At 39.3% G+C, this 15396-nt stretch overlaps 1 protein-coding gene across 5 annotated transcripts in view; it reads left to right on the forward strand.

Annotated features, from left to right (window-relative positions):
• ZDHHC14 (zinc finger DHHC-type palmitoyltransferase 14) overlaps window positions 1–15396 on the forward strand; it is a 374077-nt gene that overhangs the window by 204813 nt on the left and 153868 nt on the right. For 3 of the 5 annotated variants that reach the window (XM_044004826.1, XM_044004828.1, XM_044004824.1), the window contains exon 2: window positions 13609–13781. In XM_044004826.1, the coding sequence (XP_043860761.1) occupies window positions 13609–13781 (173 nt within the window). The remainder of the gene's footprint in view (window positions 1–13608; window positions 13782–15396) is intronic. The other 2 variants (XM_044004827.1, XM_044004825.1) reach the window with 1 other exon arrangement.

The following is a 15396-nucleotide window of genomic DNA, read 5'->3' on the forward strand; positions in this document are numbered from 1 at the left end:
AAATGGCCAACCACTCCATGAAGAGTTGAACACAACTGAAAAGACACAACAACAACAACTTAAATGATTTCCAATATATGTATCCAATCTTTCACCTGAGCTTCAGTCCTGATCAACATACTGAACATTTCAAACTGGATGTCCTGTAGATATCCCAAACTCAACATGTCTAAGGTAGAAATTGCTGTCTTTCCCCTTCAGACCCTTCTCTCTCCCAATAGTCTATATTGCCATCAAGGTTACCAGTTCTGGTCATAATCTCCATGTCATCCTTACTTCCTCACACTCACTACATATGCAATCTGATGTTGTCATTTCTCCTTTCACAACACCTCTCTTTACTCACATAGCCACCACCAAGGTTGACCTTCATCACCTCTCCCCTGGATTCCTGTAATATTCTTCTGATTGGTCTCCCTCTGCCTCATATCTCTTACTATTTCAACATCCTCCACACAGCTGCCAAAGTGATTTTTCTAAAGCACAGTTCTCATCCTGTCACCCTCCCCTACTTAAGAAACTCTCATAACTCCCTGTTGCCTCTAGGATCAAATATAGAGTCCTTTGTTGGGCATTTAAAGTTCTCAGCTTGACCATTTTCTACCTTTATACTCTCCTCTTCTACGTACTTCACAATCTAGGTATAAGGGTCTACTTAACTGTCCCTTGACACAACAGCCCATCTCCTCTCTCTTAGTCTTTGCTCCGGCTGTCCTCTGCCTAGATTGCCTTCTAACTTCCACCTCTTAGGATCCCTCAATTATATTGCAAAGAGATTAAAAAAGAGAGAAAAGGAACTGTTTGTGCAAAAATATTTATATCAGCTCTTTTTGTGATGGCTAAGAATTGGAAATCAAAGGGATGCCCAGCAATTGGAGAATGGCTAAAGAAGTTGTGGTATGTGATGGTGATGGAATATTGTTGTGCTATAAGAAAATAGAAGCAGGATGATTCCAGAAAGGCCTGGAAAGACTTATATGAACTGATATATGGTGAAGTGAACAGAACTAGGAGAACATTGTACGTACTAACAGAATGTTAGTTATAAACTGTGAATGATTTAGCTATTCTCAGCAATACAGTTATACAAGACAATCCCAAAAGACTAATGATGAAGTATACTATCTACCTCCAAAGAATACTAACATTGAATTAAAAACAGACTGAAGCATACTCTTTCACTTTTTTCTTTTATTTGAGTCTTCTTATACAAAAGAACAAATATGGAAACGTTTTATGTAATTGTACATGTATTTCTGATTATTTACTGCTTTGGAGGGGAACAAGGAGGAAGGAGAAAAGGGAGGGATAGAATTTGAAACTCAAAACTTTATATAAAAATGTTAATTAAGAAAATAAAATAAAAAAAATAGAATCCCTCAAATCCTTTAAGGCTCAGCTGAATAGCTGAGGACGTCTTTTAGAGGAAGCCTTACCCAGTTTCTGCAAAAGCTGGGGTCTATACCCTAAGGCTATCTTCTATCTACTCTGTATTGATCTTGTATGTGTCCATTTATTTATATATTATCTTCCCAATTAGAATATAAGCTCCTTGAGGGACAGCTAGGTGGTGCAGTGGATAGAGCACCGGCCCTGGATTCAGGAGCACCTGAATTCAAATCTGGCCTCAGACACTTAACACTCACTAGCTGTATGACCCTGGGCAAGTCACTTAACCCTCATTGCCCTGCAAAAACAAAACAAAACAAAAAGAATATAAGCTCCTTAAGGGCAAGAGATGTTTTTGCTTTTCTTTGGACCTCTAACATAATGCCTTGAATATAGTGTTTGATAAATTCTTGTGGTTTTGAGAGGATGTGGATGGTACACTGGTCAGTACTATATCAAAACCCTTTTTACTGTCTTCTGTGGAAGAAAGATGTGCTTTTTTGTATTTAAAGGCTTAAAGAGAAATAGCATATGTGATTATATATAGTCCCTCCTATATGGTTAGTGATGGCAAATTACTATTAATATAGTGTTTTTGTTTGTTTGTATATCCATGTGTACACACAATGTACAAACAACTGGAATTGTTTTGATATAAAAAAGGATTCTGTTTCTGGGTCCAAAGCCCAGTAGACTTCGAGGTCCTCACTGTGTCTCATTATATTGTTCTTTGAAGTAAAGATAATGTCCAAAGACTGTCCTGTGGAGAAACAAAGCTACCTAGGTACTCAATAATGAGATCCAGATTTCCCATCCACAATACTTCAGGAATTTATTCAGGCATAGACCTTTCATCCCCATGTTCAGTTATGTGTTTTCTCTTATGATTTACATCAAATTCTTGCTTATGAACCAAGCCTCAGAATATAAATACAAAATCAACCAATGGTTATGCCAAATCTAGAATGTCCATGTGGGGATAAAACAAGTAGAATTGTTTACAATGAGATTATATTTGTAAAATGCTTAGCACTATTCCTGGCACATAGTAGGCACTACAGAAATGCTTATTAGTCTTAGGATTAGCATTATTATCATTATTACCTTGTGTCTTGGGGAAAGTTCTTTTACCTTTATAAGCAGTGAGTGCTAGACTCAGGAAAACATGGATTGGAATCCTGATTCAGATAATTACTAGCTGTGTAACTTTGGGCAAGTCATCCAAAGTTAACCTCTTAACCTCTCTGGGTCTCAGTTTCCTTATCTGTAAAGAGAGTGGGACTTAATGACCCCTGAAGTACATTCTAGTTTGAAATCCATGAGCCTATGTTTCCATCTAGGGTTCAATTTCTTCATCTATAAACTGAAGGTTTTGAACTAGATGATCCCTAAAAGCCAACCTCTAAATCTGACCTTGGTGTCTTCCATATCTGACGAATATCTACGCATTCCCACGGCACCAGATTCAGCCCCCTGAAATGGTTGTGTAACTGATGCATATACTACAGCTTTTCAGAGCCACAGGTGAGATTTGGGTGAAAGGTAGACACCAATATCTCTAAAAGTCATACTGACTTTTATCCTGCCACTGGACTTTGATGACTCGGGAAGAGAGAGTGAGACTGAAGACTTTGCACAACTCTGCCTCATTTAAATCCAGTTCATGGTGAGTCAGGACATCACCTGTGATGTCACTGGTCCTCTTCGAAAATGAAGGACAAACAACAACCTCTAAATCTAAGGAACCAAATTTCTATCACATGGTTTCAGATGATGTACCAGTGAGAACCATTCTGATTTCATTTGGCAGCTGTTAGGCAAGATACCAGAAGAATGCGTTTTTCTAATGATTTAAGTTAGTTGGTGGCAAAAACTGAACCCAGTGCTCTCTAAGACCTCCAGTGATAGAGATCTCATGACATTTGGACAGCATTAATTAAATTTTCCCTTAGAGGAAGCCTAAATTTGCCTCTCAGCATCTTCTAGACATGCTTCTATTTCTACCTTTGGGGCCGAACAGAGTGAGTTGAACTCCATTTCCACCATTTCACTATTTCTCCTATTTACTCCAAATATTCACATGGACTCTTTGTGCCTGACCTTCTGACCTTGTATGGGTCTGATTAGCCTCAGTCAGACACATTGTTCCTTGACTGCAGCATAATGATGTCATTTTGGTCTTCAAAAATGAAGGACAAGAACCAATCAAACCAACCAACCAGTTCCTTCTGTTCCACTCAAACTGTTCTTCTTTCCCTTTAATTCACAGTGAAGTAGCCTCTTCTATATAAATTAATTCATTTACCATTTCTGGAAGACAAAAAAGTTCACAATGACAGCTAGATAGGGGTAAGCTTCTGAGAGATTCATTATTTCAACATTTGTTTTCTTCTTTGCATTGAGTGGGCTCATTTCTTTTAAGTTGTGAAGATGAATCCTACTAGAATCCTCTCTTTTTTTTTCTTTTCCTGCCATTTGCTGAGGGAGGTTGCAGAAGATTAAGTAGTTCTCCGCCTAAGCTCTCTACTTTCCGAAGCATCCGAGGCGTATATGTAGGTCACAGTTTCCCAGTCAGAAATAGGAATCCATTTGGTGTTTATATCTTTGGCATCTGTATCATTCATCTTGTATAAAATCCAGACTCTTAGGCTATGGTGTCTTCCTCTTCACAGATGGAGATCAAAATTAGAGATTCCTGTCTGTGGTTGCTCAGAAATGTAGAAGCCTTTCTCAATTTGAGTGTATTTCTCTGTTGCTGACATAGTTTTATAGCCATTGATCATGCTGGGTCGTATGGATTGGGTGAGATTTTTCATTAGCTCAGTTTCCTTCCCACAGCCTGGCAATCAGTGTCAGAATGAAGTCTGCACATCACTTGATACTGTTCCAAAAGTATTGCAAAATTGTCTTTTATTCTTGGTTATTTTTTCCTTCCTTTTTCTCATGTAACAGTTACAAGTGTTATGTTTGAAGAAGACCCTGTAAATGGGATCTTATTTTTTTTATCCTTTTTCTTTTTGTGAAAGGTATGTAAAAGGATACTAAATCTTCCAAAGAGAAAACTGTAAGCTTTTTACTTCTGAGGGATAGCTGCAATTATATCCCTTAATTCCCCAATTGAAAGCACTATATCTGATTTCTCAAGTGCAATCTGGTATCTCCTCCCAGTCAATTCTGGACCCAGCTCTTTTCTAGCTATAGCACTTACCAACTTGCACCTCATCATCCAGACCACATACATTTTTTTTCATCCACTTTGTCTTTTCATTAAGGAAGATTAGACCCATTTCTTTCAAATTGCTGTGGCTTTGCAATGTTACAGGGTTCAATACACAATTTATGCATGTTAGTGTTTGGAGAACCTTGCTGTTCATATAGAATCCTTCTCTTTGGATTCTGAACAGGGCATTTTCCATAATATTGGAACCTTACATGGTTATACAGGGTGTCCCCAAAATTTTTGAACTTAAAGGAGAGAAAGAGAATAAGGAAAGAAGATGTGTAGGTTTAAACCACTAATGCTTAACACCACACTAAGACTTTTGGGACACCCCATATATCTCCATGTTTTATTTATCATTTGATATTGACAGAATTCCAATCTGACCTCCCTTGCTCTTCTCCCTGTTTACAGCATTCATTCATTCATTCAATCAATCAATTACTGAAACCCTATAAATGTAATACTGTGTAAAGTAGTTTGGTGATAAAAATAATAAAGTAAGACATAGTTCCGTCCCTCAAGGAATTTATAGTCTAGTAGGTGGGGATAAGACAAATACACAAAAAAATAATAAGGGAAGAATATGACAAGAAGTATAAGGTGAGGGCGCAGCTAAATGGCACAGTGGTTAAAGCACTGGCCCTGGATTCAGGAGAACCTGAGTTCAAATCCAGCCTCAGACACTTGACACTTACTAGCTGTGTGACCCTGGGCAAGTCCCTTAACCCCCATTGCCTGCGAAAAACCCCAAAACAACAACAACAACAACAAAGAAGTACAAGGTGATATGGGACTTAAAAGTAGCTCACTACCTCCAAAAGAAATCAGAGAAGACTTTATAGAAAAGGAGGCATTTGAACTCTGAGTAGAGAGGAGAGGACATATAGTCAAGTATCTGAAGGATTGTAAGGTGAATCATATTTGTTTTTCTTGCCCTCACAGAGCAGAACTAGGAGAAATAGATAGAAGTTGCAGAAAGGAGATTTCAGCTACATATAAGATAAACTTTCTAATGATTATTAGTTATCCAACATTGGAATGGGCTTTCCCAAACAGGAAAACCAGGTAGACTCTTCATCCACACAGACTTCAAAAGGAGGTGGGATTATTGATAGTTAGGCATATCATAGTTAATTGTCAGCTAGTTGATTCCAGAGATCCCTTCAACCATGACCCAGTTGCTAGACCTAAGTGAGGAGTGTGCTGGAGCCAGTTCTCAGAGGCATGAGAGAGAGCCATTTGTTAAATATTTAGTGTGAGCTTTTACACCAAGGAAATTAGTAATGTGGGTTTATTGTTTTGTTGATTATCTAGACTTAAGAAAATGGTGGAGAAAATGTTAATAATGCAAATTAAAAGTGCATCATGCCTTTTTTGGGGACCTGGTTGTTAAACATTCACCACCACACTCCTGCCTTTGTTCCCCAGCCATCTTCAGAAGTTCACCTATTTGTCTACATTCTCCCATAAATTCACATATAAATTCAACCACGAGGCTGATTTGATCAATGATCTACCTGCTCTATTCCCTCTGATTCCCTTAAATGCAGACCAGCTAACAGCAGGTCTGGAAGGAAGTGCTAATGCAACCCACCTACTCATCTCAGCTGTTCTCCTAAGTCCTGATGGTGTGGAGGGTAAGGTTGTAATTATTTCAGGAAGCCTCCAGAGAAGGGGAAATGGGAGAGAAAGATATATTGAAGATGAAAGGGAAGGAAGGGATAATTGATGCATCAAGTTCTTGGATGAGGCAGGATCAAGATAAGATAGAAGGCTGAAGAAGTAGAGGGTTTAGCTTGGGGAAAAGGGAGGGAGTACATTTCTTTCTCTGAAACAAAAGTGAAGTGAAAAAAAATAAATGAAGAGATGAAAGTGGAGAGGAGAGAAAATGAGGGGGTTCATGTAAGATGGTCTGAATCTTAGCAAAGTAAATGAGGTCATCTATAAAGATTGAGGTGGGTGGGCTTGGGTGCTTAAAGAGAATAAAAAAAAGATTTGGAATAGTTGGGAAAATGTCAACATGTGAAGAATACAAGGATTCCCAGGCAGCAGTGGGGACAGAGTTGAGCTTAAATAGCATTTATTTGTAGTGTGTCCTATTGTTCAGCCCCTCAGTCAGTGTGTTCAGGTGCACAAGTTTTCTTGTGTGACAGCCTTTATAGGAATTTCTTTGGCCACTAAGCTTCAGGATCTCTTTGAAAGCTTTCAAGGGCTCTAGTGGGTGGCCTATTTTATCCAGCCTGAGAGTAAAGATATTTTTTTTTCTCCCATTGGGTTTGAAATCTAGCTTTTTTTACTTTAAAGGTAGAAACAGAGCTTGCTCTTCTGATGAGTTGGACATTTTTCATGATGGTGGCCTGATGATCCCCCAACCCTTGTCTGTCATACTCTGTAGTGTCTTTAATTATCTCAAGGGGGAATGGATGAATGTGTATGAGCTTCAGCTTGTCCCTGCTCAGGTACTTTTTCTACTGGAGATGAATTGTGGTAGAGTGGGGGGAAAATACTGGAGTCCAAGGACCTGAGTTCCAATTCTAGCTCTCCTACCTCATCAAGTTACTAAATTTCACTGAGCCAAAGTTTCCTTAATTGTAAAATGAGTAGGTTGGACTTGATAAACCCCTAAGATCTCTCCAGCTATAAATATGTGACTCTTTTTTTTTTGACTAGTTCATCCCATGCAGTTCTCTGCTGCTCTCTTCCAGCATACATTAGCAAATTATTTGTTTCAGAGGATAATCAGGCATTTATTTCCCTTGTGGTCAGACTCCACAATTTTTACTTTGTCAATGTAAGGTAACCTTACTACCCCTGGACATTTTTCTTTGCTTTGCAAGGTGGGGATTTACCTGACCTAGTTTTGTCAAGGTAATTCACCATGCTCAAGTATCAAGAAGGAGGGTACCATTAGCAGTGTCATGTGATACAGAGAGGTCAAGGAGCATGAGGATAGATGAAAAGGCCATTGTATTTAATATGAAGGAGGGCTTCAGTGACCTTGAAGAAAAGTGTTAGCACAAAAGACTAAGTTGGGGAATAAGTGGAATGGTAAGGAAGTGGAGGCAGAAACTATAGACTTTTCTTTCTAGGGGTTTGGAAGTAGATGGGGAAGAAAGAAATTGGATGATATCCCAAGGGGATGACCGAGGCAAAGAAAGAGATTGAGCTTTTTTTTTTTTAAGATACAGGACACTTGAAAACGTGTACAGACTGAAGGATGGGAATCTGTAGACAAAGAGGAGATTGAAGAGGCATTGAGAAGTATGGAATGATTTTTGGAGCAAGATCATAGATGAGATGAGAGGAACTATTTCATTGCTTCATTGATTTTATTCATTCAATAAGTCTCTACCAAGTACCAACAGTCCACGAGGAATTGTGAGAAATATAAAGAAGAGTAAAGTATATCCCTTGTCCCAAGGAAATTAGTCTACAAAAGTAGGAAGCAGTCTACAAAATGCATGTTAGATGTAGTGGTTCTAAATGATCCCTTGGAAGAATGAGAATGAATCTCAACTTGGGGGAGACTAGAATTGCCTCTTGTGTATAAACTAGGCAGTTACCTAAGTGCTGAAATTTCAGAGTAGTTTAGTAGGTAAGAAGGCTTTTGCAAGCAGTTTTCAACAACAGGTCATGTCTTTGTTGTTTTTCAGTCATTTTTCAGTAGTGTCTGACTCTTCATGAGTACATTGGGGGTGTTCTTGGACAAGATACTGGAGTGGTTCACCATTTCCTTCTCCAGTTCACTTTACAAATAAGGAAACTGAGGTGAACAGGGTTAATTGACTTGCCCAGGGTCACACAGCTAGTAAATATCTGAGGCCAGATTTGAATTCATGAAGATGTCTTCCTGACTCCAAGTCCTGCACTCTATCCACTGCACCACCTCGCTATCTTGGGCCACAGTTCACAATTAACTGGGGGGGGGGAAATGTCTTAAGATCATGTTATGTTTGTTGATTATTAAAATGCATTTCATTCAGTAGGAAAAGACTCATAGGCACTTTTACAAAATGGTGTCTCTCATCTCTATGTCAAAATTGTCATTCAAGAATCTTTGGAAGATGTAATTGCAGAAACAGTCCTGCTCAGTCACTCTTTAATAATACATAAACATTATTAAGCAAAGACTTAAAATAGGGAGTTCTTCCATTTGAGGAAGAGCTAGGGCAGGGTGTGGGTAAAACATAAATACCTCTGGGTGATGCCATCCCCCAGGTGCCCCTGTTTGCAGATGAAATTGTACTATTTTATTATTCCCCAGAATATTGCACCAGGGCTTCCCAGTACAAATCTACATCCACACAAAGGAATCTGGCCTTTCTATCCACACAGGAAAGACCAAATGGATGAATTCTATGTGTTCCCCAAATCTCACCATATATTTGGAAGGAAACCCTATATTGCTTTTCCTTTGTATCTGAAATAGACACTTCAAAAGGGCAAAGTGTTCAGCCCAGTCCTGAACAGGATCAAGACAATAGGTCAGATTGTTTTCAGGAAGATTGCAAAGCTCCTCTATTGACCTCAAACTTACTATGAAAGCAAAGATCTACATTTTCAATACTAACATTCTACTAATGTTGCTCTATGGCAGTTAGACATGTAATACAGCCAGGGGCAGGCATGGATGGATTGTGATTGGCAGCATGTGATAGTGGTATCCTGGTAGAGTAGTTAGAGTGCTGGACTTAGAGTCCAAATACTGTCTCAAATATTTGCCAGCTGTGTGACCCTGGCCAAGTCATTTAGCCTCTGTTTTTTTCCTCATCTGTTAAATAAGGTATGATAATAATTGTGCCTACCTCCCAGCCAAACTGTGAGATTTAAAATTGGATATTAGATCATAAATCTCCCCTCTTTAACCTTTCCCTTAATTTATCTCCCAGACTAGTAAATGGAAGAAGCTTCTGGTTTTCTAGTTAGAGCTTTTATTGTATGGTAGTTACCAGGTGATGTTGATTAGAGGGATAGGAAAGTAGAAATACAATACAAATCATCTTAAGTCTAAGCTTAGTCTATATTCCGTATAAAACTCACCAAAAGCTCAAGGCCACCTTTGGGGAGAAAGAGAGACCGAGTCAAGCGCGTGCTGCTGCTAACCGTGAGCCAGGCCGAGTTGAACTCCAGTCAACGTCTGTCTGTGCAGCGAAGTCAGGAGACCAGCATTATTGTCAGGATCAAATTGTTGTTGTTATTATTATTGGCATTATTAGAGGGGACTCCTGTATAAATAAGATTACAGGTTCACTTGATTATCTATGCCCCTAAGTCCTCAACATTCCTCTCCCACTGTTTGCTGATGCCTGAAATTCCAAAATTAGCTATAAATTTTTGCCTTAACATAAAATCACCTGTTAAGGTGATGATTTTCTTTATGCCTTTAGTGTACATGCACTGATCAGGTCATTTTATTTTTTTTTGGTGGGGCAGTGGGGGTTAAGTGACTTGCCCAGGGTCACACAGCTAGTAAGTGTCAAGTGTCTGAGGCTGGATTTGAACTCAGGTTCTCCTGAATCCAGGGGCTGGTGCTTTATCTACTGTGCCACCTAGCTGCCCCCTCAGGTCATCTTTTGAGAAAGCACTTTTTTGTTAGGGAAAAAAAAAGAAAAAGCAGAATGAGGAAAGTGAGTGGCTAAGAGGAAAGGGCAGGGACACCAGTGAGGGTAGAAAAGGGCTAAAGAAGGGGATGCTAGTGGCACTGCCCATCTCCATAATTTTTTGCCAAGTTTGGTCCTATGGAATACAAATGCTTTCTCCCACTTCTTGGATGGTCCAAGTAGGTCTGGGTAGCAGGTCTGTTCTAGCTGATGACATGCTATTCAGAAGTTGGAAGTCCATTCAGGAGCTACTGCAATTAAAGGAATTTCTTTTCTCAGGACTACTTTTTATGTGGATCCAGCTGTGTTTATGGTATTTTAGCAGCTGAAGAAATTAAAGCTTTTAATTTCCCCAGTAAAACAGATCTTTACATCTCTTCATTGTCTCTTCTTTGACAGGGTCTTTGCTTTTCCACCCTAATATACACACCTCCCACCCATGTGTAATTCAGGCATTAAAGCTGCAGCTTATCAAAATTTAAGAGGAAGGATTTTCCCATCCTGCCTTGGTCTGCTATAAAGGAATGGGATTATTTGTAAAAGACTCATTCTCACTGTATGACAATTTTCAATTCTCCCTCCATTAAGCCTTCATCTTTCTAAACATATGTATTCAAGGCTACTTTAGTAAATTGTTTTCGACCACTTCCCCGTTTTCCAAATGTCTGCTTTCCAAAGGGGCTGAGGCAGCTCATTCCAGAAGTTTAACCTTCCCTACTAGGGTAACATTGGAACAAAAATTCCCAGACTGATCAGAGATACAAAATGTAAGAAAAGCAATCTGGAAAACAACAAACATTTGTTAATCCACTATTATGTGCTAAGCACTGAGCTAGATGTTATGAAAATGAGACTTCTCTTACCTCATGGAGCTTACATTCTACTAGGGAAAACAGACTGAATAGAATAATTTTTATTATTTATAATTTTTATTATTCATAATCATTTTTATTATTTATTATTCAAATGGTAACATTAATTCTACAAAATGAAGGTGGCTAAAGATTTCAGTGATTCTCTGGAGCCTTTGATGCATTTTTAAAGATGGGATTTTTCGGTATCTTAAATCACTATTGAAGAGAAGAAACGAAGGACATGGGTATATTTTGTGTAGTAGTATATCATGGAGGCAGCATGGCCTAGTAGAAAGAAGAATGGACCTGGGACATTAAATTTGAATCTCTGATCTTTCCTTAAACTAGCTTCCACAAAACCTTGGATAAGGAACTGTAAGCATCTCAAGGATCTTTTGTCTTTGTATACCTGGCACAGTCCTTGATGTATAAATACATTCACTCAACTCTCCATGACCCCATTTGGGGTTTTCTTGGCAAAGATCCTGGAGTGGTTTGCCATTTCTTTCTCCAGCTTCTTTTGCAGATGAGGAAACTGAGGCAAATAAGGTTAAGTTACTTTCCCAGGGTCCCACAGCTAGTCTGAGGCTGGATTTGAACTCAGGTCTTCCTGACTCCAGGCCCCGCTTATCCACTGCACCACTTAGCTGCCCTTGTCTTTTAAAAAATTGTTAGTAGTACAATAAATGCTTGTTTATTTAATTGAGAGCTTTTAGGCAGAGCTGTTACTGCAGGGACTTAGGCTCATAGATCACAGTTCTTGGAGCCGGAAGTATATTAATGAGTATTTGATGTGTTGCTGTTTGTTTGAGGAAACCTGAAGTAGTTCCCATTGAGCATGATGAACAGTGCCTTTTCACATCCTGAGGAGTTATTTGAGTGAAAAGAATCGTTGCTTGTAACATGTAAGATGCTCCAGGACAAGGACTCTTTCCTTTTTGTCTTTGAATCCCCTTATTACAGTGCCTTGCATATAGCAGACTCTTCATAGGAACTTGTTGAATTGAATTGAATGATGTACTAAATGATTATTTCGAAAGCAGGTTTCTTCTAAGCCATCTCAGCTGATTTTTCTCCCCTTAGCAAGTTCCTTGCTATTTTATGGGTGTTTTCTTTCTATTTTCCCAAAATTCAGTTTCCTTAATTGGCCTCTGGAAATGTGCATAAGTGGTTTAAATGTATACAAAGAAAGGCATTTGTTGTTGAGTTGTGTCTGACTCTTCATGACCCCATTTTGAGGCTTTCTTGGCAAAGATATTGTGGTGGTTTGCCATTTCTTTCTCCAACTCATTTTACAGGTGGGGAAACTGAGGTAATCAGGGTTAAGTGACTTGCCTAGGGGTCACACAGCTAAGAAGTGTCTGAGGTTAGATTTGAATTCTGGTTCCAAGCCCAGAGCTCTACCACTGTGCCGCCAAGCTGCCCTTAACAGTACTTGTTGCCTGGAGTAACTAGAGCAGATCCCTAGGGAATCACTTGATCTTATAATCAAGATCTTTTCTGGATTACTGTCATCATATTTAATTATCACTAAGCTTAAAGCAACAAAGCAGAATCATATAATCCCAAGGCATAATCATTGAGTTAGAGTCTGTAGAATTGAAGTACAAGGAAGGTTTTGGGGTTGTTGTTTTTTTTGTTTTGTTTTTTTTTTAGGGGCAATGAGAGTTAAGTGACTTGCCCAGGGTCACACAGCTAGTAAGTGTCAAGTGTCTGAGTCCGGATTTGAACTCAGATCCTCCTGAATCCAGGGCAGGTGCTCTATCCACTGCGCCACCTAGCTGCCCCCAAAGGAGGTTTTAAAAAAGCAAAAAGCTGGGGTGGCAATCTTCTTGCGGTACCTCAAATGCCTTTTGAGCATAAAAAACAAGTTAAGCATGTTCTATCTGCAGAAATCCTTGGGTCCCTCTCCTGAAACGGAAATGCGACTTCATTTGCATAGCTCATTAACCTCCTTTGGATAGGTGAACTCCAAAATATTGGCAATGTTTCCCAGGCTTTGGAGGAGATGTAGATTTCTCAGCATTTCGTCCCAACGGAATGTCACTGTGCTTGCTGTCAGAGACAAAGTTGAGCATTAACCTGGGGGAGGGGAAAGCTTGGGCCTGTTTTAAGATGTCCTATGTCTTATGGAATTCAAGAGAAGGGAGAAGATTCGAAAGATGTGTGTGTGGACCTTTGATGTATACCAATGATGTGCATTTGTAGGCGTGCTATTACAGTGAAGACTGACTATGCACACTGGCTCATTTTCATTCTTTCTCAAGCTTCCTTCCCAAAGAATACAATGGGGGAAGTCTGGCTTTGGCAGTGATAAATTGTAAATGGTGGCCAAATTTTCCTTCCAACAATTTACATTCCTTACTGTTGGAATGTAAATTCTTAATATAAATGAATTTTCAATAAAAATCAATTTTCCTTCTCTAGATAAGCCTTTGACTTCTTAGGAAATGCAAGCTGCCTTGCTGTTGATGACTAATGGTACTTTTTCTATTTCTTCCTCCCTTCCCTCTCTCTCTCTCTCAATACCTGCTACTGGCAGCTGTCCGTATTTAGCCGTGAAAATCACTCCAGCTATCCCTGTGGTTGGTGGGATCCTATTCTTCTTCGTGATGGGTACCCTGCTTCGAACCAGCTTCAGTGACCCTGGAGTCCTTCCTCGAGCAACGCCGGATGAAGCTGCTGACCTGGAAAGGCAAATAGGTAACGCTGAAGGTCTGTCCTTATCATTTTGATTGCTTGCCAACTCATGTTCTCGTCCTTCATGGTATGGAAGAAACTGACTCAGGCCTTCAAGTAGAGAGGGCAGGAAGTTATTTCAAGCTTTGATGGGGAAGCTTATAATGGAGTAACAGGGGACCTTCGAGCACCAGGCAGTTGGGGACAGAATAAGAGGTGGGAATGTGGGGTAAGAGGTAAAGTAGTGTGACTGATGTTGTAAAATACAATAATAGAAGACACCACAGAAGTCCTGAAGCTGCTACAACTTCAGGTGGTATTCATGATCCCAAGAGCCCAGTTCTATTTACCCAGTACATTTTGGTTCATGTAAAAAAGTGTGAGAGAAGAAAAGAAGATCATAGGCTTTAGAACTGGACCCCTCCCTCCAACCTCTAGCCCATTTTATAAGTGAGAAACTCAAAATTCTGGTAGGTGAAGTGACCTTGTCTATGGTTACCTCAAGGAGTAAAGTATGCAGAGGTGGGTTTTGAACAAAGGCAATATGGCTCTAAACCCCGTCTTCTTTGCACTTATACCATCCTTTGACTTCCTTATCTAAAAACAAAATACTCATGACAGAAGACTTTCTTGACACATGCGGAAAAAACATCATTCAGTATTGGCTGGGCCAAACAACTTAGAACAAGCAACTGCCCAACCTTCTCTGGAAAAGAGTCAGTAGCAAAAGAAGAAAAATATAAAGTTGCTGTTCCCTGATATTTCTCTCATTTTCATTGTAAGGTCTCTATTTTTTCTACGGAAAAATCAACAAACTTTACTGCTTTACCTGTTCTCTTCATCCAACCTGGGCTTCATAATTTCCTTTTTTAGTGACCAAATTAACTACACCAAAGTGTTCATTGCTGCTTATGAACTGAATAACCTCCCTTTGTCTTTGAATGAATTCTGAGCATTGGGTCAACCCAAGGCAACCTTAAGAATTTCAGTCAATAAAATTCAAGGTTTTTTGAAATTCTGACCTCACACAGATTAAATGGAAGGGAAACAATGTGCTAAGCTTTATTCTTATCTTCTACATCAATAGAAAAACTAATGCTTGGAGATTTGTCGATTTGCTCTGGCGAACTTGAAAATCTGATGGTGTTAATGGACTCTCTTCAATCATGAAAAGTGTTAACATAAAGTCATGGTTTGAAAAAGTGTTATTAGGAATATTTCTCTCTTTTTTTCTACTGTTGAACATCCCTCTTCACTCACCAATATAACCAGAAATACATTGCCCTTTTCTTTGCCTTTTAGTAGCCACAGTAGGCACATTCAACAGCTGAGGGCACAATTTGGCCTCTGATAGTTTTAATGGTTTGTACGTTGAGTAGGGTTAGTCCTACTGCCTTTTTTTCTCTCCATTTCTATCTCTACGGGCAGCTAGGTGGCACAGTGAATAAAGCACTGGTCCTGAATTCAGGAAGATCTGAGTTCAAATCTGCCCTCACTTGACACTAGCGGTGTGAGCCTGGGCAAGTCACTTAACCCCCATTATCCCCCCCCAAATCAATTTCTATCTCTACCCCAATAATTCTCTTTCATCCATAGTCATTCATTCAATGAACATTTATTCATTTCTTACTATGTATAGTATACTGTACTA

This window comes from Dromiciops gliroides, chromosome 4, assembly GCF_019393635.1.
Source record: "Dromiciops gliroides isolate mDroGli1 chromosome 4, mDroGli1.pri, whole genome shotgun sequence".
In the NCBI taxonomy this organism is placed as follows: domain Eukaryota; kingdom Metazoa; phylum Chordata; class Mammalia; order Microbiotheria; family Microbiotheriidae; genus Dromiciops; species Dromiciops gliroides.